The sequence below is a fragment of the Dicentrarchus labrax genome, unplaced genomic scaffold, assembly GCF_905237075.1.
Source record: "Dicentrarchus labrax unplaced genomic scaffold, dlabrax2021, whole genome shotgun sequence".
Taxonomy (NCBI): domain Eukaryota; kingdom Metazoa; phylum Chordata; class Actinopteri; family Moronidae; genus Dicentrarchus; species Dicentrarchus labrax.
Window position 1 is genome coordinate 13,304,128 of NW_026136719.1, and position 25,108 is coordinate 13,329,235.

At 40.0% G+C, this 25,108-nt stretch overlaps 2 protein-coding genes across 4 annotated transcripts; both read right to left on the bottom strand.

Annotated features, from left to right (window-relative positions):
- Positions 1–1,186: 1,186 nt before the first annotated feature.
- Positions 1,187–9,556, bottom strand: LOC127351109 (F-box/LRR-repeat protein 3). Its single transcript, XM_051378309.1, has 6 exons — positions 9,264–9,556; positions 7,052–7,256; positions 6,314–6,478; positions 6,087–6,209; positions 5,311–5,482; positions 1,187–4,478 (listed from the first exon to the last, which is right to left on the bottom strand). Exons 2-6 carry the CDS (start codon positions 7,253–7,255, stop codon positions 3,838–3,840), a joined length of 1,305 nt encoding a protein of 434 aa, XP_051234269.1. The 5' UTR covers position 7,256; positions 9,264–9,556; the 3' UTR covers positions 1,187–3,837.
- A 3,000-nt stretch (positions 9,557–12,556) lies between these two features.
- On the bottom strand, positions 12,557–24,803 carry tgfbrap1 (transforming growth factor, beta receptor associated protein 1). 3 transcript variants are annotated; one of them, XM_051378304.1, is made up of 13 exons: positions 24,553–24,803; positions 22,401–23,111; positions 21,764–21,958; positions 20,702–20,856; positions 20,422–20,504; positions 19,630–19,810; positions 19,361–19,521; positions 18,818–18,875; positions 18,576–18,719; positions 17,726–17,869; positions 16,728–16,887; positions 15,993–16,444; positions 12,557–15,726 (listed from the first exon to the last, which is right to left on the bottom strand). In XM_051378304.1, the coding sequence occupies exons 2-13, from the start codon at positions 23,095–23,097 to the stop codon at positions 15,538–15,540; spliced, it is 2,619 nt and encodes an 872-aa protein (XP_051234264.1). In that variant the 5' UTR covers positions 23,098–23,111; positions 24,553–24,803; the 3' UTR covers positions 12,557–15,537. The 3 variants fall into 3 exon arrangements, with proteins under 3 accessions (XP_051234264.1, XP_051234266.1, XP_051234267.1); XM_051378306.1 differs by having other exon boundaries at positions 22,401–23,116; XM_051378307.1 differs by having other exon boundaries at positions 24,498–24,803.
- Between the last annotated feature and the right edge of the window lie 305 nt (positions 24,804–25,108).

The window sequence follows — 25,108 nt, forward strand, 5'->3', positions numbered from 1 at the left end:
GTCCTTAGGTCACTTGTACTCGATGAAGAGTTAGGAGACCTGGATTACTTACACAGCAGAATCGATTGATGAATGACACCATTATATCTTTGGGTCTTTTTGCTTTAATTGGATAGGACAGCTGAAGACTGACAAGAAAAGGGGAAGAGAGAGGGGATAACACGCAGCAAAGGGCAACAGGTCAGATTCGATCTCATGGCCACTAGAGCAAGGACCTTGATACGTGGGGTTCAAGCTCTTCCAGGTGAGCTATAGAGCACACCATCTGCTGTGAGGTGCTTGTAAATAACTTGACAGCATACTAATCCTCATCTGATTCTAATTTCTCAAGTTATAGAAATGTGATATTGATTGCGACAGTCAGCAAAATCAAAAATAAGATGCAAGAAACATGTAATGATGACAAATAACCCTCAGAAATTAAGCGAAAGTCTGACTTCAGGAGTTCAGATCCTAAATTGTATTGTCGCTCTCATTTTCCATTACTGGGGAAGTAAGATGGAGAAGGTAAATACAGTCCAGACAGCTAGAAACATAATTGAGTTAATTCTCAACTACAGAAATTAGTGTCTGAGATGTTGAGGAATCAACACACACCTGCAGAATTCAAGTTTGACTTGTTAAAACAAACTAAGGCCACAAATCAGCTAAGTTGCTTTCATCAAGACTGCCATAAAGGATATTGTCTGCTTTAAAACTGAACAAGCTTTCACTGGGTTAATCCTATTTCACTAAGATTAAAGCAAAAACAAGAGCCTGTTGGTTACCCTGGTTATAAGAAATGTAATTGGCGTCGGCCCAACACATTGGTGAGACTCAAATAATAACTATTGACTCATGGTCCCCAGAGACCATGAATCCAGTAGTTCTTGGTTCTTCTCCTACTGACTTTGCTCAGAGCACCACTGTTCCTAAGTACAGCCTCACACAGCTGCTAGCATGGCTGCAGAGCAGACTAATGAAGAATAGTCTCTTGTTTTAGCATGAGGGACGGTACTCTTGTACAAACATACCGATCTAAATCCATTAAAGTTTACTACTGTGGACTAAAATACTGAGTGAGTAAATTAATTTCCAATGACTAATTTGATGTTTTCCACTCCCCGGAATGGTTTGTGTGACTGATTTACTGAATGCATTATTAAACTTTGTGGAGCATTCAAGAACAGACACGTTCACAAACAGCTCAGCTCTCTTCAATCCTGTATTGTCTTGAAACAAGAAAACACTACAGCAAGCTGATTAAAGCAATGTCAATAATTCAGACATGGAATACATATTCAAACAGGCCTTGTTAATTTGGCTATGAACTTTACTCAAATATTACATATCTTTATGGAAAGTACAAGAGGTTACCTTCCATTATATCTTCTCAGTACAATATAGCCTTGTTTAGCTAAAATACAATATTTTAAAAACTGCAGCGTTTACTCAGCCTACCATTGAATGCTAAATGAATCTATAAGCAATGAATACAAATGCAGTTAATAACACCAGCTGATAGAGTGTGGGGCTTTATAAATATACAATAGTCCATTGGCCTTTCTGACCTTCAGAAACCTTAAGACATGATAGGTCCCTATTAGAGGGCAACAACTGAAGTAGTATTAATGTGTAGTAGAGATTTCTTCAATGAATCAATTTGCAAACAAAATACACAAAAGGATGACTTTAAAACCCCATAAAACAAGTATCCAATTATTCAGTATCTTTCATTGCACAGGCAAACAACATCCTTTGTAAGTCCACCTGAACACATCTTCCAACAGTCATTCTTTCACTCTATTGCACTACAACAAGTGAGACATAAATATTTCATTCTTACACATTCAGTTACATCAACATTCAGCTGCCACACTGTCTGGTCTTCAGGGCTGCACAACTACCTCACTGAGATCATGATTTTTATATTTTTATCAACTACATTGATGATGCAATGATCCAATCATCCGTCCAAATAAGCACCGGAGCTTCTGCGGCAATGTTTTCATGCAACAGATGCACATGATCGAGAACTAAATTTAATGGACCACCATCAATTTGAGTTGTAAAAATCTTTATTGCAAAAAGTACAGCATTGGTCATAATTGTGCAGCCCTGTACTAACAAATAAATCCTCAGTCCTTAATTATGTTACCATACAAGGTTGAGCTGAATTCACATACAGAAAATCAGTTTTTCTTGAAGATAGAAAATATCCATTTTGTGTGTCCGTCAGCTGATCATAATTGAAAATATGGGCTTGTTCTCTGCTGCGTTTACAAACATTGCTGGTGGTAACAAACCTTTAACAGCATTTATATTTACCTATAAAATATATTTTACAAGTGCTAAGCTAGAATATATCTTTCTTATGTAAACTATTGATTGTACAGACTATTAATTACTTCCCAGAATTCTGTGTCAATTGTGAATCAACTGCATCTGCAAATTCCATTTCTTAGAATATAAAATGTTTGAGAACAGATAACTCCATAAAAAGCCTCGCCTACAAAAGGTGAAACATTACCTTGGTAGTTTAAACTAAATACATTTAATTGACAGACTACTTTAATTTAAATTTAACTTTTTAACTTTAAATTACTTTAATGCCCTAATGACATCTGGCTAAACTTGGATCCTTCATTAGCGTAAAAGTGCATCAGTGGGATTCAGTAAATGTACAGAGATGTGATTCGCCCTCACAATTTCTTGACAAATTTAACATACTATTCATTTACAATTACAAAATGAACATTGGTCAGGCAATGCAGAAATCTACTGTACACTACACACAAAAATATCTTCAATCTATATAGTATATACAGACTATGATGATTATGGCCAAAGGCATTACCTTCACAAATAGCTGTCCTTAGAGAAAAAAGGGAGCTGGAACTGTCTTTAGCTTTGTCCCTATCAAACTAGAGGACAGACAAATAGACAGTTCCATGTTTCAATGAGATGCAGTGACTAAGAAACACATTCAAAGACATCACATAGAGACACGATGACAGGAGGCAGGAGCAGAGGACACTAAAACCAAACAAAAACATATGTATTCAACGTGTAATCCTGATGTGCTATTACCTACACGACTCTAGTCTTGTGATCAACCACCCTGTCTATAACGACCTTGAAGTGTTTATTTTTGTACAGTCACAATGTGTCATCACTTGGGTTGTAAAGTGAAAGAAAAACATCAGAAACCTTCCTACAGTTAAGTACTTATTAGCTTTTAATGGTCATAACTGTGACTTTTTCTAGATTTCCACACCGGCTGACCTCATTTTACTTTCAGTGTGGTGATGGCACTCTGTTAACTGTATCTGGTTGTCAAGTTACACTGGAATTTAAACTTTAACTGGAAGGTTTCTGATTTCTATTAGAAGGATTTGTACGCCCGCTCATAATAGGCATAAAATTCATTTGTATGTGAAATAACTCCCAGTAATTCCCATACATTCCTGTTAAAGTGTCACCTCCGAAACACAACATCTGGCCAATCTGCAAGGTGGTAGCCCTTAAGAAAGGGCTCAGAGAACAAGATGCTACATGTTATGAGTGACAACAAGACAAATAAATGTAGATATAAATATACATATAAATATAAAAATTGTGTACACGGCAGATTTATAATCATTTACATGTTTTATCACATCAATACTCAAAAGTGATGTAATTTCTTTACGTACTCTGGGGGAAAAAAATAAAGTGCCTGGGACAGGGCCTTTCTCAAAAACAGGAGAAAGATGAGGGGCTTGCCTAATAAAACGTAACTCTCCAAACATGACACACGCACACACACATATGTCTAACAAAATCCTGGACACAAGTTAAATCTTCTCGTGGAGAGCTCTACCAGGTAGGCATCATGTCTGGGAACCACACGCGACCCAAATGCTTTGACACCTCCCAGTGGATATCATCCAGCCCGTAGCGGTGATCTGGAACCAGTACATCCTCCATGATGGATAGCTGTGTCAGTCTGTCTCCACACATCTTGACAAACTCCACAAAAGCGCTGCAGGACACTTCGCACTCTCCCAAGCCGATGGCTGACAGCTGCGTGCAGCGTTGGGCAATGCGGATCAGCTCTTCGTCCAGCGGTCGCAGCCCGTTGGCGCACACCACCAGCTCCACCAGACGCGGGCAGGTGAGCCCAACGCGGCCCAGCACGTCTTTACTGACAGAGCGGCCGAAGTACAGATGCGTGACGGGGATTTCATCACGGAAGAAAGGGCCAAACTCATCCTCATAAAGGAAAAAGTACATGACCAGATTGAATTTAGGAGAGTGGCGCACCATGGCATCCCAGCTGCTCTTCTTGATGGAGTGGAACTGTTGGCCAGGATTCTCGCTAATCACGTCGATGCGAAGGTGCTCAAGGTGAACGTGCTTCTCTGAGGAGAGAGCGATGAGAAGTTCATCACTCAGCAAATGATAGTTGAGAGCCAGTTCTCTAAGGCCGTGGCACTGATCAGCCACACACAGGATGCCTGGGAGATAAAGAAAAGTAAATTAAATTAAAAGGAGACTATAGAATTACATCCACTGTTTAAAGAGGGTGTACATCTGCACTATTGGGCTATTATTGTAGCAAAACTATTTACAAATGTCAGTTGAGAGTTGTGTAACTGTATCTTAATCTGTGTGTGCGTAATCAGATTTGTAAATATCTGATGACATTTGCGAATGTGTACAGGAATCTGCAACTGTGTGTTCAGAATCTGTGCATTATCAGATTTGCAAATGTGTAGAAAACTACAAATCTGTATTCAGCTCGCTGTTCCTGTTCCTGCTACACTGCTGTGGTCAGTCTGTCACTCACTCCAGTCGATATTAATGCCACGCCCCCTAAATTAAGGTCGATTATGCGTATTTTAAATTTGCTGGGAGGGAGGGAGCTAGCAGAGATGAGGGGTGAAGTTGCACTCTCTCTCCCCACAGACTTACAGCTGTTTTTATGGTACCATTTAGGAAAAGTGATTTATTGAATTGGTGAATTATTATATCTTCATAAAAATTCTAAAAGATCAGTATTTCAATATCAATGTCCCCTCACATCTACATTCATGTCTTCTAAGTCACTTCCCTCAGTTAATAGTTTTTTTGCTTTTATATTACTTTTATTTCCAACCACTCTCTCTCAAATGAAGCTTAGCTGCTAAAATCATCACATGGGGAAGCGATGTTCCAAACATTAACAAAAAGGTTTGTACCGACTCGGAGTTGTCAGCTATAATTGTGCTAGATCAAATCAATTCTTAACAATCATCTGTGAATCATTATTAATCCCTCATCTCTACCATTCCTCCTATTTGTCCATACCTGCAGGTGAAACATGAGGGCAACTGCTCATTTTCAGCAGTTTGAGGGTGTCGCTGTTATTGGCCACCAGGACTTTGAGGGAGGGGTCGTCCACTGGTGTGTCATCGATCTTCAGTGAGGACAGGGATTTGGAGTTGACAAAAACCACCGTCAGCGCTGAGATGAAGTGAGACTGTTGAACAGTGCAAGAGAGAGAAACATTTAGTCAGCTCTGATCGTCAGTAAACATGGCCAACCTAAATGCTAGTTTTATTTACATACTGACATCAAGCAATTTGCCATGAAGACGTAATTGGCAACTACAATCTTATTCCATTGTACATTTGCATTGCTGCCCTCTGCAGGTGGCAGAAATCATATCACTATTGCCTGTATATACATCCTTGTGCACATGCTTAAAACCTGAAACCCGCTCATCAAAACTCTACAGAGTACCTTTAGGTTATATGCATGAATTTAAAAAAAATCTGCAAATCTGACCAAGAAAATAGAGTACCATGTTTTTAGCTGATAACTTATAGATCTAATATTATAGACCTTCACAGAAGCACTTGGCCTTAATTAAACTAGCTGCATTCTAGACATCACAGCCTAAAACTGAAGCTCTACATCCCCTAGAAGGTTTGGGTACTGTAACCACAATAATAAAGTAACTTTTGTAATACCACAACTGTAACGGTAATCTAAAACTGGTGGCAACCAGGTGATTGCCAAAACAGCAGTCTGACCTTTGCCTGCAGATAAAGACCCGCTACGATTATCTTGCTGAGGCTTACCTTAGGCAGCTCCATGAAGCTGGGTCTGGCTGTGGAAATGAGCCCCAATGTTTTCAAAGAACAATTCACAAGCTGAGAGAGGATGTCACATGCTGCCTCTGCAGACTCTCTGCTGCTGTCCACCTGAGCGGCACGGAGAACCAAAATTAAAACCCAGTGACACTTTAACTTGAACAGAACAAAATTCACTTCACTTTAACCACCCTAGCCACAAACTCAGTTCATACCTTGAAGCTGACATACTGCAGGTGGTTGGAGTGCCTTTTGATAATCTGTTTGATTAGGTCTGGGTGTGTGGCCTTCAGGTAGGAGCTAGCTGGCTGGTTCAACTCGAACTCAAAGCACCGCCATAGCTCTGGCATGTGAAAGGCCTGGTTCCAGCCCCGGCACACCTGTGGTGACAACAATGAAATCTAATTGAGCACTCACTGCTTAGCAAAATCTTTTACAATTTTTTTTATTTCCAAAAGCATTATTTTTCACAGGAGGGCTTGTGGCCAAAAAAATGCTTTTTGAATTCCCTAGGCAAGCTCTCAAAATGTGACTCATGGGAGAGAACAGAAACAATTAATTTACCCTCAGGCAAATTGCTTTTGCCAAATGTGACGAGTACAAGACTTGTTGGATCAGAAAAGAACTAGGTATGGGTGTATGTTTGTGTGTTTATCCCTCCCTAATTAATTTTAAGAGCCCAACTGACTGCAGACAAAACAAGCAATATTGCAAAAATAATGAAAAATCATTGTAATTTGCAGCCTGCCTCATTATTTCATGCAGACCAAGATAAATACTGCAGTCTTAGACATATGACACTCCTGCATGAAGGCTAGGAGCCACAATATAACAATTATGATTAGTTAGTTCTTACAAACCTATTAATCTGACCATTTAGAGTGAGGTGAAAGTTGGCCACAATAAGTACTACTTCCCGTATAGTGACGGATGACTCATTATTACATGGGTACCTGAGAAGCATAAGCCCTATCCAGTAGAGGGAGGTACTGGAAGATGTGGAGCAGGATCTCCTGTGGCAGGCACTGCCAGTGGGATCCCTCCCCCGTCACATCCTTCTCCCTCCGCTGCTTTCGGGACCGTTTAAGAGTCTCCTGAGACCCGCCACTGGTGCCACCTCCGTCCTCCTGCTCACTCCCTTGCACACCTCGTTTCATCCTGGGTAAATAGAAGAGGTGTTAACAAAATCCAGATGGTTGGGCCGAGTTACGGGGTAATGAACTCTTGATTAGCAGTATTAATTATGCAGGGCCTCTTCATCAACAGACCTGACATGCTTGGCAGAATTTTATCCCATTTGTCCTATTGTTAACAAGCTTGCAGTCAGTGTCTGGTAGGTTGATGTATGCAGACACATACTGAATATATATCTGTGAAATGACACATGGTTGTGGAGCTGCAACTATTTTCAGTATCATTAAATTTATTCATTATTTCTTGATTTATTTCTTCTGTTTTTATCTTGGTTTGTATTAGGCCACTGCTATTTAATTGCCTGGATTAGCCAGAAACAAACATTCCTGTTCTCTAATTTGTCTATAATTTAGATGATGGTCCTTTGATTATCGTACTATTTATCCTTATGTATTGTCCAGACCTACTAGACACACCAGTGATTAACCTGCTGTACAAAAGGAATCATTTTTCCTGTCAAAAGTGTCAATAACCAGAGGGCTGTACTACGAAGGGAGTTGAACCTACCCAGATTTAACTTATGGAGTTGACGAACTGATTGCTTACACTGGTGTTACAACAGTACTACGACGATAGTGATTAAGATTTTTTCATGTTTCATGCTCCATATTTGTCAGATAAGATAAGATAATATCAGGATATGAGTTTAAAGACAGTTAGCCTAGCCTAATCTCACCGTAGTAGAGGCCAACAAAGACAGGCTTCCCTAAAGTCATAAGTAACATTACAGTGTTCAGGTAGGTTCTCTATTTTTCTCTTACGGACTCTTCTTTTATTTGTGATATGACTGAACACGACTGCGGTAAATTTCCAAGATTGAAGTGGTAAATTAATGAAAGAAATAATTCATTTAGTTTATTAATTAACAGGGAATAAAGCAAAAAGTGAGCCCGATAACTTATCTGGGAGGAAATAGGTACAATGTATTGAATGAAGTATGAAACAAATTTAAAACTGCTCTATGCCTGAAATCAGACATGGTGCCTGATCTACTCCCTAATGCAGCGAGGCTGAAGGCTACCTGTGTGACTGTAATGCTACTATTAAAATAAGTGAACACTGATCATCTTCTGGATTCCTCTGGAATAAAGCGTTCTGCATATAGACCTAGTATAAGTATATTAAAAAGTATTTCTATATTGTGAATTACCTTCGACCACATAAGAAGCCCCTTTGATCTTTATAACAATTAAATGGGAAACTCACAATAGCACTCTGGCCCTAGAAGCTGGCAGATACTGAACTCCTGGACATAAATATCTTTCATAGAGAACATCATCGGGCTCAAATGGAGGCTGTTGACGGTCTTTAAACTCCCTCGCCCTTCGCAGTGAGCCTCTCACAATCCATCTGTTTTCCAAATGTGTGTGAATTAATCTCCACAGGATTGTGGGTGGGCGGAGGAGACAAGAGGTGCTTTATAGGTTAACATCGAGTTAACCACGAAGATAACCTTGACGTGGAGAGTAAATTGCCATGACAACACACACTCATCCACCTTTCAGGTTAGTAACGAGTTAACCTGGAAGTTACCTGGATGAAACCAGTTACTTCGCCTCGTACTTTACAGTCCTGAGGTGTGTTTCAGAGTGTTTCCACCGGCTCTGCTTCTCACCTGAGAATAAAAACATTGTAATGGAGGACACGCCTCCCTCTGCCTCCCCCAACACTAGCGTCTCATCAGCGGGATGTAAAAACCCACAAACTAAGAGTAATGCTTCTGCAAAAGACCGCATTTAGCGTCACATTTTCGCATAAATATCGGGACTTTCGGCGACGTTTAGTTTACAAACACGTCAAGCAAACCGAGACTAGAGTTAGCTTAGCCGAAGCGAGCGTTGCACCGCGCTAACTAAACGTAACTTAGCGAACAATGTGTAGTTAATATAAAGTTACACTTGAAAAAACAGCAAAGTAAAACACACAGTCAAGGTTCTTCATAGTAGTTATCGACCCCCGTCCTCCTCTTACCTGGCTTTCACCTCCGTCCGCTGTTTTTTAATGAGAAAATGTGACTCAACGTCAACCGGGACCTACACAAGAAAACTGCGTTGGAGCTGACCGACCGATCCAACACATTGGACCATACGACAGCACGGTGTGTCGGGAGGCTGGTAGATACCGACAAGAAACGCACGAAGCAAGTTTTTCTAAAGTGTTTTCGTTTTCCGAGCGCCTGACCTAGTTTCTCTCCACAACTCTGCCTCAGCAGTTTGCTTGTGTCGGTTAAAGATGGCGTTTGTGTTGCTGCGTCGATCAGTGAGCTGGCCGGCCTGCAGTTACAGCGAGATGTCGACAGGGGGAGCTGTTTCACTCAGCGAGATGTATTCTCTATACGGCCAGTGTGTAACACTGAGGAGGATGTACTGGCAGAAATGTCATAGGTATGTTTTCATAGACTGCACAATCACCCAAATATAGGAATTGTTGTGTTTTGGTTACCTAAGAATGAGCCAGTTTTACCCTTAGAGACATGTACACACACCGGTCAGCCATAACATTATGGCCACCTGGGCACCCTGAGTGGTCTGTGGCTACGCAGACCCATACACAACAAACTGCGATGCACTGTGTGTTCTGACGCTATCCTGTTCTCATTTCCAGGTTGTCAAATACAGGTGCGAGTGGTGTTCAGTTAGTTGCAACTGGCAATTTCACACCGAAATACCACTAAATCCTGCACACTGGTCCTTTAAATCTCATCTCAGGTTACATTATTATTTAATCCTTGTATGAACGATTATATAATCACTTATTCTTTTTATGAAATACATAAATGTGACCCAAAATGAGATTTTACTGTTTCTCCATATCTCAGACAACTTCGAAACTAATGACGTTGGCTCATGTTGGAGTTGTTGTTGTTGTTGGCCTCTGAACATGTCTAAACCCCACTTTGGCCCTGTTAATCTTCAGTTGTTTTCTCCCTAATCTTCTTTTCAATTTGATATTATCATTTTAATTATAACATTAAATTATATTATGAAACAGTCACATAGATTACATTTTAGCAGTATTATAGAAGAGGAATAATAAGAAGAAGAAAGGAGAATCCAGCCTACATCACCCCTGCCTGGCTGTCAGTCAAAACAAACAGAGAGCAACACAGGTACACGCAGGTGGAAGCAGCGTGAAGCGTGCTCGGTCCAGCCAGGCAGTGTGCTGTTGTTGCAGGATCTCCAGAGGAAGGATAGTTTGTTGGAGAACAGGATTGATCTCAGTTTCCTGGAGGTTTGCCATTCATTGTTTAACAGCAGGCAACACTGTTTGCTTTCTGCAGACGTCTTGGTGATCATGTGCAGTGATTTATTCAAAAACAGGGTTTCTGTTCTCTTCTTCCACAAAGCTTCCCAGGGTTGGATTTAGAGACATGTTCAGCTCTTTGTTCTCCGCTTCCAACTGTCATTTCTTACAACATGTTGTTCAAGAGCAGGCTCAAGGTGAAGTTGTCACTTCCCAGAAGATTGAAGTTTTGATAGGAGTTCAGACTGGGTGTTCATCTGCCATATGTTGTAATTGTGCTGTGAGAATATGCTGTCCATTCATCTCGACTAAACAGGACGCAGGTCACGGCCACAAAGAAGCACTATTGAAATTCAGGTCAAACTAGCCTTCCAATTGGACCGCAGTCTGCTCACAAAGTCTCTACTCTGCCTGTCTCATCTTTAACTTCAGTGGCAATTATTTCTGGTTCCTCACCACAGTTTACACATGAAAAACTAAGAGCAAAAAAAAGAAAGAAGGTCAAGAGATGGCAATATAAACAAGAGGCTCTCAAGCACACTGTCAGGTAAAAATAAAACCCCATTTCAATTACAAACTGGTCTTCATGAATTCAAAAAAATAATTGTAGTATTTCAAAATGCACATATCTTCATCATTATCAGATTATTATAATCGGCTGGTCCCCTGCAGCTACATGTGAAAGCATTCCACACCTGCAGAACTGATGGGATTTGCCCATTATATTGCTTCATATTAAGTCACCACATACATGCATGTTTTTTTTATGAAATAAACATATTGTTGATATGTAAAATAATGTTTTTATATTACATAAAAAAGTAAGTTTCCATCTCCCAAAATGTTTGCATATTTGACTTTAATTGGACTGCATTTTATTGTCAGATTTCTGGAAACTGCATCAAACTAAATTTGTTACACCATTTTCTAAACTCCCCCAGATCTTCACTAGATATACACTCAAGTAGTTGGTCAATATTATCAAGCAATATTAACACCCAGATTACCTTGTCCTATACATTACTATCTAAAGTCAATATTAATTGTTCAAACACTTTGAAGCTGCAAACAGGAAGAAACCCTCCAATCTCCCATAAATTAACTCTTCACTCGGATGTCCTCTGTGGAAATCTCTCTTTCATTGCTCTTCCTCTGAGCTTTTTGTTTTCCAGCTTGGGGTTGTTGTGTTTTTTGCACCAGCTGGTATTCTAGGAAACTTGCATGTCTATGTTTGAAATGACCAAACATACCTGAAAAACTTTGGATTTTTACAGTGGCTCAGAAGGGACAAACCAAACACTGGCTCTAGATAAGGCCTTTCGTGTTTTTTGTGAGTTTTGCGGCCACCATAGTTTCCCCTACACACTTGGAAGGCTGAGCTATATTCAGATGGTTGAAATCTGCAACATCACTGCTAGATGCCACTAAAACCTACACACTGATCCTTGAAGCTGAAGTCTGAAAACTGATTATTTTTTACCCAACTAAATGTTTAATGTAGGACATATAACTGTAATGGAGTATCTTTATAATGTAGTAGTGCTACTTAATACTTACCCCTGGAAATCCGCTCCGTTTAGGGGTATCATATCCATTTTAAATCAAATGGGTCAACTATGAACCATAGTGACTAATACAGTTTATTACATTCAGCATCAGAAAGGGAAATTATATTTGCATGTGTTTATGTTGTTGTTTTTGCATTTTCAGGATTCTACACAGCCTGTAGCCAATATGACATACGATATGTCAGACACGGTGTTTTCGTACTAAAACCCATGATTTTACTTTGATCCACATCCAGAAGTTTAATTGGTATCCAATGAAATACCAAAGCTAAATAAACAACCCTCTTCAGCATTCCCTCTTTAATTTTCTGTTGTCGTCAGATTTTAGCCCACAGGACCTTCATTACCAACAGCTTTTACAAAAGAGGAAAACAAAGCGTTCTAACAGTAATCATGAGAAAATTCACATGGGAATGACTTGCAGGTGTGAAATCGAGACTCCACGAGTCGATATACAGTTTCATGTTTATTAAAGTGGGACGGATTTACAGTTTGTACACCCCATCCACATTGGCATTGGTTTAGAAAGCAACAAACAGTACAAATGCAGTATATACATACCAGTATACATATATTTATAAAATACAATAGCATTCTTTTTTTTTAACACAACTGTACTGTATTTTTTAAATTGTTTGAAGTCATGGTTAGGAGGCCTTTTAAGCAAGCTACACTTCAACTGTTCAGACGGAAAGATGCGGTGCATAAGCTGTGAGTTTCTGTCATGGAAAGTGAGTCAAGCCCACAGTAATTACAATATTCAGATCTCCATGTTAGAAAAATAGTCCCACGTTTGCACAAAGTTCCCTACAGAAATGGGTTGCAATCACAGAAGGCTAGCATCAACAGCACAGGCACCAGAGAAACAAGCGAAAACCCACAAAAGTGATGCGTTTCAGGAAGTTGGACCGTAAATGAGTTCAAAATAAACAATTGAGGAGACACGTCTTTTGTTTTGGTTTTTGCTTCGGTTGTCAATTAAAAGAATGGGAATACTGACAGATTTTCTCTTTTTCAAAACTAGTTTGGATGAACAACTTGCACAGTTTGTAGTGTGTAAAGGGTAATGATTCATTTTCACATCTTCAGATCTTAAAGAAGTTACGACCATCAAAATTGCTTTTATTATAACGTAAAATCTGGATGGGCATCTTTCATGAGACAGATAGTGTAACATTTCTCGGAGAGATAAGTGTTATATGAAAAATAAAATATGGAGGTACACAATGATTTACCTTTATAAAGAGTGTATTCAGTGTACAGCAGCTTTATAAACCATGTTAAGTTTTTATCAGGGTTTTCATGCGTCTTCGTCCATCTCAAATAACTTTTGAGCAAAGCATCACCTCCGGGAGACATTTAGGAATACGACCCTGATTTTCACTGTTCACACAATTTAGCTACACAAACACATTATGCACCTTCCATTAGTTATGTCCATCTGGGAGAAACATTTATGAGGTCCAAGCTGCACTTTATTGTTATCCGACACATACACGACATTTGGAAAGCACTAAAGGACAAAGCAGTGTTCTGTGATGACAAGCCTGTAAAGAATTTCTGGGCTTTATTATGATATAATATGGCCGACTTTAGTTTCTTTCCGCTTTCAAGAGGAGTGTTGTGATGAAAAGGTTAAAGCCTAGCACTCTGGGGGAGGCAGTTATGGAAACTGAGATGTATCAAGCCACGTGTTGCTCTTGCTGTGTGGATGATACAGTTTTCTCACAATTTCCACACATTAAAAATAAAAGGTTTAGGGGTTATGAGCAGTCCGGTGTCGTCATTAGGAATGTGACAGAAAGTCCTCCTGGTCCACATCAATTCCTTAATCTGGAGGTTTCATGTTAATGCTGCACACTGTCACAGTGTCCAACAGTAGGAGCAATTACTTTGTAATTTCATAATTTCATCTAGCAAAATATGTTAATAGCACAGTTCCACATTTCCTTTTAACCAATATACTCAGGACATTTAGAAGAGAAATTGTAAAGACTGAAAGTAATTTCTATAATGTTCCACCTCTAGTTCATTGCATTTGTTTTAAACATTCTACACATTACTGCCATCTTGTGGTCAAATACCTCTTTACAGCTTAAATTTAAAAAAAAGGGACACTACATCTTTTGCATCAAGTAAGTTGTATTAGATGTGAAAAATAACTGAATTACCCACAGATAATTACAATCATCTCTTCTTGTAACATTCTTATGAAAATTGAAAATTTCTATTCACATTTTGAACAAATTACCTCCTTGTCCCTCCTAACTATTGAAGTTTTCATTTTCACTGGGACTGACACTTGTTTTGCATTGATCACTTTATGTACGTACCCTGGTCAAACAAAATGTGTCCAGCAGGTGGGCAGTGAAGGTCCCTTTATATTTAATTTGTTACTCAAAAAGAATAAAAATAAGAACCAGACAAAATTCATGAAGCTTGATTTCACATTACACTTAAATCTGAGCCATGACATTTGCTGTCATGTTTCACAATGTGTCTACTGATATATTCTCAGTAATGATTGATTTGTGTTTTAGAAGGTCAATCTGATTGGTCCTTAATGCAGTTTTGAGTATTAAATCCCAAGTTACAGTTATTGATGATTAATGGAGAAATCTAAGGTTTCATGTAGTGTTTTATAGCTGTTAATCCACAGACGATACACAGAGACAAGGTCCCTAACCTTGACAACAGGACATTCAAAATTGAAATGGGTTTGGATCAAATTGTTGTTGGCAACTGAAAAACTGTGAATGCAACATCCAGAGGCCTTATGGCTGAGAGGAAAATAAAGCAGCAGTGAGACCAGATTTCAGAGTAAAAGACAGACATAACAGAGTTTCAATCAGAACTGATGTGTGTTGATATTTTGTAGTATTTCACATTAAATCCCAACACTGCAATGTGCAAGTTAGGACAATATCAATACATTATATATGAGGTGATTAGACCAGAACCACAGGAGTGGTAATACTATGCATGCTTCAGAAATATTTGCAACAGGTTTCATATCGTGTGTTCTGTAGTTCAATCTGTTTCCTTAAATTCAGGTTTAAAACTGTTCAAGCAGAGACATTGACCAGTACAGCACTCAACCCACAGATAAGCACGGGAGCCTGTGTTTAATTAATTACATGTTTAAATGGATTAAAGGGCCGGGTGCTTACTTCTATAAAAACTTGCAGTCTGAAGGTGTTTGCAGCACAGGAATAAGTAGATGAAATCATCTCTTTCTCCCTTGCACTCTCACACACATACACACTCCACAGCTTTCTTTGTGTTTCTCATCACACTTCATAGCAGATTCTACTATGATAATGCTGTGCTTTTTGCTATTCCCCACAGACCTCAGCCATCCAAAAACTCAGCGTGTCATGCTTTAGATGGTTGCCTCTGATCACAGATCACATGGAAGTTTCAAGGGTCAAGTTTCACGTATGGTTACTGCTATTAGTTAACTGTCTCTTTGTGGGAGAGTCTCTTACTCTCTGGGCGACACAGTGAGTGTGGACAGGCACTCCACCTGGCAGAGACACCACGTCAGGCTCACTGAAGGTGTTGTGGCACAGATGGCATCCCTTCTTTTCAGACACAAAGATAGGTTTCTTCCGCTCTTTCAGCTGTGGAGAAAATACGTAAAAAGTACAATTACTTGTAATGCCTTGGTAATGCCTTTAAAAGAAGTAGTAAATACTGCTATTATTTATATTGCTGTTAACCCTTTGTAAAATAAAATCATAATAATTATTAGTCATAATCTAATAAATGATGGTGTACCCAAGCCTGTAAAACAACACATTAAACAAGTAATGTAGAAGTGAAAGAAGTAAGTATTTGCTTATTTAACTAATTTGCACATTTTTGTATTGTGTTGTGCCTTCCTCACCCTATCATGCAGCAGTTGAAGGTTTTCAGAGTGGGATAGCCCCAGAGCGATCTGGGAGGTGCGGCAGGCATGCATGCTGGCCCTGATAGCTCGACCCAGAAAGGGCCGCAGCAGCTGCAGTGACCAGCCCTCGGGGAGCATGCGCAGGACGCGGACTGCATCAAACACCTCGCCGTGACGATTTAGGAGGTCCACTGCTGCCATCTCCAGGTCTCCAGCACCACCTCCTGTTGCAGTCTGGTTCCCGTCTAGATACACCCCTAAAAGCAGGTGGAATAGCTGCTGTCGGTAAGCTGAATCCTGAGAACAGGAGGCCCACGTGCAGAAGGCCTCAGCAGACGGGAAGTCTCTGAGCTTGTGCACCAATATGTGCAGTGCTTTATCATGCTCCTCCAGTTTTCCATGTAGTGTTGCTCGCTCTAGCAGCAGTTCTTCACAGTTCTCCATCTTACCTAAACAGAACAGGACATCAAATATTCAGGGTAAAAAACCTGCATAGTGATCTTTCCAGCCAATTTGGGACAAAGTTACAAAGTTTTGAGAATCCAACCTTGCTATCAAATGTGCTTTTGTATTTATGGTGCTAGATGCAAGATGACTAATAAATTGTACTATGACAAGCTAAACATTATTACAACTAAATATATCTTTCATCAAAATCTTCAAAGAGCTGGCAGAAACGCTGCAAAACAGAATTCAAAAAAGTGTACCGGCTTCTTCAGACTTGTTTCTCACCTAAAAGAAACTGTACACGGTATAGGTTGGACTCCCTGAGCAGGGCTTGGAGCCTCTCTCTAGCTCTCGTGAGCTGCTCTTCATCTGTTGGCTTCTTTGACATTAATGACAAGACCCTCTCCAGGTACAACACAGCCAGGTGTGTGTGGAACTTCTCTTTCTGAATTCAAAACATGGAAGAAAACAATTCACATTCAATAAACTTTCTATGAGGAAGGCAGCTTAATGATGGAAAACACCTAAAAAAATATGTTTATATTAACTTGATTCACTACTCTGAAATCTGAATAAGAAATTTAAGCTGTGTTACTAAAGATAGCCTCAAACCTACACCACAAAAGGACATTAAGAATGAAAGTGTTTGAGGGCGGATACCAAAAGCAAACTGTCATTAGTTCCTACTGACATGCCCATGAAAAAGGCCCTTGTTCTCCAAACACTACAGTGTAGCAACCCAACAAGCAACAGATCAGATTGTGGTTGTAACTGGGCAAAACGAGCACTGCTTGGAGTGAAAATATTGTGGCTAGAGGAGGTAGGAGCCACGTAAAAATTGAGGGTGTACATAACCTTTAAAAGGCAACCTAATTGACCTAGCTCAAAGGTTAGAATTGTAAGAGGAAGTCAAGGGACAGCGCTAACCACTAAGCTGCTGTCTCATGTGACCAGTTTCATATTTAGAATATGGTCAATGGTGAGACTGCCGCAGTCTATGTATGTATTCATGATATTAATGCAATTCAGCACTTTATAGACGTGATACTGCAGGGGAATTCCTCTAATGATGCTTGCTACCCTGCAGGAAGGTTAGTGTTTGAATCAGCTGCAACACAGCATCTCCGGGGCTAGCACAGATTCTGTGTATTCCGCAAGGATACTTCATTAAAGCCAACACTTGTTGACATTAAGACCCAGAGCCTTCCAGTTCTCTCTCGCAGAACAAAGCCACTGTGCCATATTTGTCATTAACCGCTGATCATTTGATCCTTTTATGTTACCTGTGTCCTTCTCTCCAGCACCAGGTGTTCCAGGTAGAGAAGCAGCGCCTGGCTGTGCTTTCCCAGGTAAGTGATGACATCATCGGGGTTCAACTGTGACTGATCTTTACTGGCAGGCCTCTTAGTGAAGATGTGGACACCTATCTATGAACAATAAAGAAAGGCTGGGTTACAACTAAAGTTCTACCACTTCATGCTAAATATTAGAAAATGTTGCCGTAAAATGTTGTGAAAATAATCTGTGGCATGAAGGCAAAAACATGCAGAATGTAAAGTACTCGACAAGCAACAGTGTCACAAGAAAATACATTTACTGCAAAAAAGCACATCTGCTTTTTCTATTTAAGTCACACATGAATAGAGTTATTTGCCGGTACATAAAGGGAGCTAAATAAGAACTCAGTACCTTCCCTTTTTATTTAATGAGGAACTGAAGAAATGGCTCGAGAGCTGTGGAAAGTGACAACTCTTGTTTTGAATGCCTATTCGATCATCCAATGATCAATGTGGGCTGTAGAGAATTATTACTTGTCTATACCACTGTATAATTATGCATATGTGCTGCAGTTTTATGTGCATTTCTTACATTTAGATTTTTATGGTGCCTTTAATCATGTGAACAGGAACTGCCAATGAAAAAAAGCCCTCTTGGCTAACTCTGGGCTATTTGCAGGGTTTTCTCCTTCAAGTAATTAAATTTAGACAAAATAAAAGAAAAAAACCACAACTAATTACTGTTACTGTTAAAACAGTTTAAAAATCTACTTTGCCTCAAGCTGACTGGCATTAATAGTCTTTGACTGACAGCAGTGTTACATTTTTGAGGTAATTTAAGGTCCTGGTAACCTACGGTGGGATTCTTCTGCAGCGCCCAGTCTGCATACTTCCATACAAGGTCCAGATTGGAGCAGGAGTAGAGAAAGTCCACAATGTACTCATAAAGGTCAGATCTTGTGGAATCCTGCAGTTCTCCATCTACCACGCGAATCCACAACTGTCAGAAAAATAAAGGGCACAGGTTAAATTCCTACACATTATGTTGTTGCTGAGAGACTCAATTAATAACTATAAACTAATTTTAGGTGTACATACCTGAAGTGCTGCTGAATCCTGACCATTATAATGATAGAGCAGCCCAAGTGCAAAATATCTAAGGAGAGGGGGAAAAAATGACTGAATGAAGCAAAGCATTTCCCTCAAGAAGAGAGGGTGGTAATTAACAGCAAGAAGTATTTACCCAACAAAGCACCATCTAAGTCAGTCCCTCTAGGAATGTGCAAATTTTGTGACTGTAACAATTAAATGCAAATTATGCCGATTCCCAGGGTCCACAAGAATGTTAACTTTTCTGCTAATTACCAAAGTTTTAAGCACTGTGACAAATTGAGAACAATTTACCATTATTCTTTATCAAGCAGTGAAACAAACTTTAAAAGATTACATTTAAGTCCAGAGTGCAGTCACACTTTCAGAATGTGTGGATGCTGTTTCAGGTTAATTGTATTTGTGTGTCCATTTCAATAACAGCTCTTCTACAGACGTGAAGGCTCTTGAGACTATAAAATGTATGTGTGTGTTAAAATACAGCAATTTCCATGTGTGATAAATATTCAAAAAAAATAAGAGTATACACACTTTTGATATTTCTCCAGCCATGGGACGCTGTCTGCCAGTAGGCAGGCATTGTCTGAAGCTAGCAGGTCTAGAAGGCTGTCATGATCCTGCTCAGCATATAGCTTTAACAGTGCAGTGTCCACATCCTCTCTACAGCCATTGGCCACCTCTGTGCTTCGTACCTGTGTGTCAGGTTGAAGAAAAAACATCATGTAACACGTATTATGACAACTTGTGAGTGAAGTGAAGTCACTGCAAAATTCTGTTAAATCAGTTTTTACTCCATTTACCTCTCCCAAATAACTGATAAGGAATTTCTTGCATCGCAGCACTTTTTCCTGGTCACCCTGTGCCAGGTGGTTGAGATCTGCAAACTCATGGAGAGGAGGATGGCAGCGTGTGAATGAGGAGGAAGCTGGCAGCAGCAATGGGTAGAGAGATATCAGCTCCCGCACATCCAGCTGACCCTTCCTGCCAATAGAAAGGTAGAGTCACATAAATAACAGCTCACGAGTGAGGGAATGGATCAAGAACCTATAGCCAGAAAGCAAGTGTGCATTAGTATGCAAAAATGAGACACAAATTAGAAAAAAATCTAAAAACTCCTGAAGTAGATCCAGATTCACAACAAAAACAAATTGAAAACGTAACCTCCTTGGCCGAGGCGTCTATAAAATCATTACGTTGTAAAGTAATTGCTAAGTGATAAAAGAAGTTAGTGCAGAATCAGTTAGGAGTACTTATGGGCTAGCAGTTTTGATCAAGTAGCTCAGCACATTGCTGTTCAAGATGTAACAATTTATTTCAACAGTGAATTGATTTCAACTCTTGAACAACCACAGCTTAATATGTGTTGGTATTTGAGGGTCAATAGCAGGGAGTAATAGTGGTTAAATGGAAATATAATCACTCTTCTACTGTGATATTAATAACTACAAAATATATAAATGAGGCAATGTCAGGCTTTTTAAAGGAAAACCTTGGGCCTGAATGATTCTTGCTTGCCACAGACAGTTTAATCATATTACAAAACAGAACAGTTTAACAAGAAGTTGTAAAATTCACACTGACCCAACTCTTACCTGAAGTGTTCTTTTGCTTCTTGAAACTGAAGTTGGCCAAACTGTATGAAACCTGCCTGCTGGAGGATTCTTTTGTGCAAAATCTGTACATGCAGAAAGTGACAGTAGATGAGAAAGTGTTTTTTTTTTTAGTTTAGATAATGTGATTCAGCACAGAAGAATAGTTTCCATTAAAAGAGCCCAGTTAAAGTTATATTATCATTGTTAATTGGTCATACCAGTATCATTGCATGCCCCATAACTCACACACAAAACGTCAAAACATTACAATGTCTGTTACCTGGAACTTGTCTTTGGGAATATTTCTCTGTGCTCCTTCTGTGAGGATGAGTGCCTCCTCCACTCTGTGACTGGCCAGTAAATCCTGGATCTGTCTCTCCAGTGGCAGGGGTACCAGGACATACACTGCCTTAGTGGAAGCCAGAATGACCTTTCCTAAAACACACACAACGCTCACAAGTCAGAACTTAAACAAACAGTTTCTGGACTGTCACAAATACCTGTAGTGTCTTGTTTAAGCACGACCAACAGACTAGATTAGTTTTTTAATCTAGTGTTTTACAGAATATCCTTTAAAACATATTTAGCTCTGGAAAGAGACATAAGATAAGATAATAGTCAGTAATCAAATCCTTTCCAGAGTTTCCCGTTTTAGCTCAGAGCTTGCTTTCTTTTCTGAGCATCAAGAATGCGTGTGGCACTTGAAGTCTCCATTGTGCACCTGTCCAGAGCGACATCATTTTAGATGCTTATTTTTTAAAGCTCTGTTATATAATATTCTTCATTCCAACACTGAACTGAAAGACTCTCTGTATTATGAAAAGGTTGCCAGTGCTTCAGATCTCATTAAGAATCAAGACGCCAGTGTTCAGCTCTACGCAGCTTTCAGCTACTTTCTGCTGAAAGGTTTTGTTTCTCAATCCAGTCTCTCCATCCTTGGTTAACCCAGGCCTGTTTTCCAATTCAATTTCAAAAGTGTGTACACCAAGGAAGCACAAGACATGATTTCCCTCAATTTTCTATAATCTATATGAGATGGACACATTAAAGTTTACAAGTCTTGGGGAGTACTACTAGATATGTGAAAAACATGTATAAAGCCTTGTGTGGCTTCAGACGGAGCTGCACAAAGTCTGACAAAATACCTCAAGTTTGGTCACTTTTATTATTAAAGGAGACTGCTGACCTCTGTGACAATTAAGCCTGTTACAACACACAAGAGTAATGGCTGGGTGGGTGCATGGGCATCAATTAGATAATCACTCCTTCTTCTGATTGTTGTGGTTAATAGGTGGTTTGATATGACGATATAGTCTGAAAAGAAAGAAATATGTAGGGATACCTTCAAAGTCTTGCAGAATGTGTCCATCCCTGAATGAAAGTGTCTGTTTCAGCTGTTGGTCCAACATGCTGTGGATGGTGATGAAGCTCTCATCCAAAGCCACCACGTACGGAAAACACACAGCAGCACCAATCACGCTCTCTGACCAGTTGACTGGAGCCCGCTGAGATACTCCTTCAGCATTGGCAAACATTCCTGGAGGGGGATGTGGAGAGACAATTTTGAAGATAGACAGGAAGATGTCATTCAAAAATGGTCTTAAATTGAGAAATACTTCAAAAACGTAAAGACTAGTAGAAAAAAGGCTATGAAATGTATGTAGGTTAATCTGTTTTGACAATTCATATACTACATAATAAATACTGTACATTCATTTAAAAAACAACAACAGTAACAATCAATTAAAAGTAATAAAAATAAATTCATGAAAAACTGCCATTGCCTTTTCATTGTTGTCAACTGTATAACAATAATTCCTACAAATATAATGAATCAATAACATGTCATGCACCCAAATAAGTGGGTGAAGTTAAGAAGTTAACTGAAGACTTTTCAATGGCTCCTAATACCTTTTTGAGGGAACTGAATTCAATGGTTTGTAATGACTTTCTAAAAACCTGTTTTGGTCCTGACTTACCTAGACCACCGGGTCCTGCTAAAAGGAACTCCTCCCTGCCGATTCTCTTAACAATAGGTCTCCTCTCCTCACTGTTGTAAGGGAAGAGGTCTTGGGAGGCTCCTGTGTTGTAGTTCAGAATCATGTACTGCGTAGCGAGGGCCAGGCACAAGAAGTAGCCATCAAGACTGACGGCACAGGGCTGCTCAGGGGTGGTCACCTCCTTGACTAGCTGCACTCTGTCCTCATACACCATGTAAATCTGCACTGTCCGCCGCTTGGAGGAGAGCACACCCATTTCCACACAGAACGGATCCCCGTTCACCGGGTTCTCATTAATGCAGAACGCCGTTACACCTCTGATCTTGGCTCCGCCTCCTGCCGCCGAGGGGACAGTCTCCAGTGTCACCATGTCAACGAGGAACACTATTCCATCGCAAAGCACTATCAGGCGCTCCAAAGCGGAGGCAGCACGCAGCTCAGCGACCGGTTTCTTGAGGCCCAGATATTTGTGCAGCAGCTTCTGAACTGAGTAACTCAGTTTACCTTTGGAGGAAGTGACCTCGTCCAGCAGGAAGTGGTGGATGAAGCAGTCATTGGTACCCATGTACAAGTGCTTTCCACAGCATTCAATGCATTCAATGTTGATGCGAGCCTTGTCGCCCATGAGGAGATCTCGCTCCACAGCGGGGACTAGCTCAAAAGCCTTCACACTCATCTCAGCCAAGGCATCTACACTAGATGATACAAAACAGACAGGCATCAACAAAACTGCAGACAAATGACAACAATCAATACGACACTACGCTGCAAAACATTTTCTTCTGATACATTATTTATCCACTGGCAATATGACTATTCATTAACAGAATATAAGGGCGTGTCGTTTATTTGCAACAAGCTCTGGGTCTATTCTGCTTTTAAGCAGTTCAGACTTTAGCTTCTTTCTAACGGATTTACCTCTGAAGAATGACACACAAAAGTGCAAGCCTAAAAAATGCCAGACATCCCAATATATTAAGGTTTTGGGGTGTTGATTGGGCAACACATCACCCTGGACACTGGGAAACAGTTGCAAACATTCATAGCAATTTTCTGACATTTTATAGCTCAAACAATTAATTGTCAAATTGACCAAATGAAAGGCCGTGTTAGCAGCATATTCTGGGCCTTCTATCAGGTTTTAGTTAAACATTTCCTTAAAAAAATGTCAAACAGGATAGTCTGTTTATCATGACTGATGTCAACTGCAGATTATATTACATGTTTACATAGCAGACATATGACTCAGCTTAACTACTGACCAGCAATCAACATATTAAAGGGTTGTATGTTTACTAACTTTATGTTTTATTTGTTCTAACACACATGCATATATAGTGTACGTGTGTTTTGGCCCTAGTTTCATCATGCAAGTAGTGTCTTGTACACCTACATTTGGGCTGGGAACTTTGAAGTGTGTCGCACTTGAATAAAAGTACTCCTTCAGGCTCAGCCTCGTACAGATAACTTACAATATGTAAATTGTGCTCATTTTCCTTAACAGTAAATAGAAATAGTGCTATTATGGCAACTCCTTCCCAACCATCGTGTAATTCACAGCTTCCTGTGTAATGTCCAGAAGCTAAGTTTATACTCTTACATAATCATATAGTCATTCAAGTCCGATTAGGGTTACTTTTTAACACATTTGGGAAACATATGTATGATCATGTAGCGTCGCTCAAGTGGGAACAGCTAATGACGTTAGCGCCAGCTAGCTTAAGGTTTCCAAATCCACAGACGAAGACGAGAGCAAAATAAAATCCACTGGTGAACACTTTCTGTCTGGAAGTGGACTTTTTTTGTTAGTCAGCTAATGTAGAGTAAGCGTGTAAGTTAAGGAAGTCCTGGTCGGCTCTTTCAAATTGATTAAGCTAAGCAGCTAGCGTTAGCTCAAACAGACGGTTCTCCAGTGAACTCAATGCTAGCAAGCTAACAAACGCTACAGCTAGCTGGACTTCCACAGAGCCTCCAGAAGGGCTTTTATTGATAATGTGTCAAAAAACAAGCTGCGCTGTTAAGATACGACAACCACAGGATGGCCTGTCCGAAGAAAAATAACCAAGCTTCCCCCACCGTCCTCCCCTCCCTGGTTCCTCCTGGAGCTGTCGGCGTTAGCAGGGATACCTACCGCAGCTGACAGCGCTCAGGACGGCGGGCCGTATCACCACCGACAGGCGAGCCTTAACACGCCCAGTACAGCGGCCCCGACGTACACTGACGGTCGAACATTAATACAGCCATGGGGCTCGGGCCGGCGCCTCACTGACAAGCGGATAATATTGGTTGAAAGGCAGCGTTAGGTGTAAGTTGTCCCGGGTAAAACGCCGCCCATTTGCACTGAACTCTGGTGGGTTGCAGGTGATACAGGGGTGCGTTCAAGACCGTAGTGAAGAGGGACGTTGATGAAGACGATTTCTCAACACGTTTCAAACTGAGTTTTTTTTTTTTTTTTTTAAATGTGTTACTTACTTATAACAACGCTGTTTCCAGTTTCTCTTTGTTGCTTTGCACATTGTTAAAGGAAAATGTGATTCTCAAAATTGTTCAAATCCTAACAACAAAAAATCAAAATCAAAATCAAATATCAGCTGTAAGGTGGATGATGTGCTGTTTAAGTATTAATAGTAATAGTTCCTTAATAGACTCTTTTTCCTTGCAGACATTTTGACATGTCATAGCATTAA

What these genes read in the sequence shown, in the direction of transcription:
- LOC127351109 (XM_051378309.1), bottom strand. Translation starts at nt 7,255, where the DNA reads ATGAAACGAGGTGTGCAAGGGAGTGAGCAGGAGGACGGAGGTGGCACC. An exon ending in GCTTCATGGAGCTGCCTAAG is followed by an intron (nt 5,483 to 6,086) that starts GTAAGCCTCAGC and finishes ACTGTTCAACAG; the next exon opens with TCTCACTTCATCTCAGCGCT. An exon ending in CCCTCATGTTTCACCTGCAG is followed by an intron (nt 4,479 to 5,310) that starts GTATGGACAAAT and finishes TTTATCTCCCAG; the next exon opens with GCATCCTGTGTGTGGCTGAT.
- tgfbrap1 (XM_051378304.1), bottom strand. Translation starts at nt 23,097, where the DNA reads ATGAGTGTGAAGGCTTTTGAGCTAGTCCCCGCTGTGGAGCGAGATCTC. An exon ending in AGCAGGACCCGGTGGTCTAG is followed by an intron (nt 21,959 to 22,400) that starts GTAAGTCAGGAC and finishes ATCCCCCTCCAG; the next exon opens with GAATGTTTGCCAATGCTGAA. An exon ending in TTCAACTGCTGCATGATAGG is followed by an intron (nt 15,727 to 15,992) that starts GTGAGGAAGGCA and finishes TTTTCTCCACAG; the next exon opens with CTGAAAGAGCGGAAGAAACC.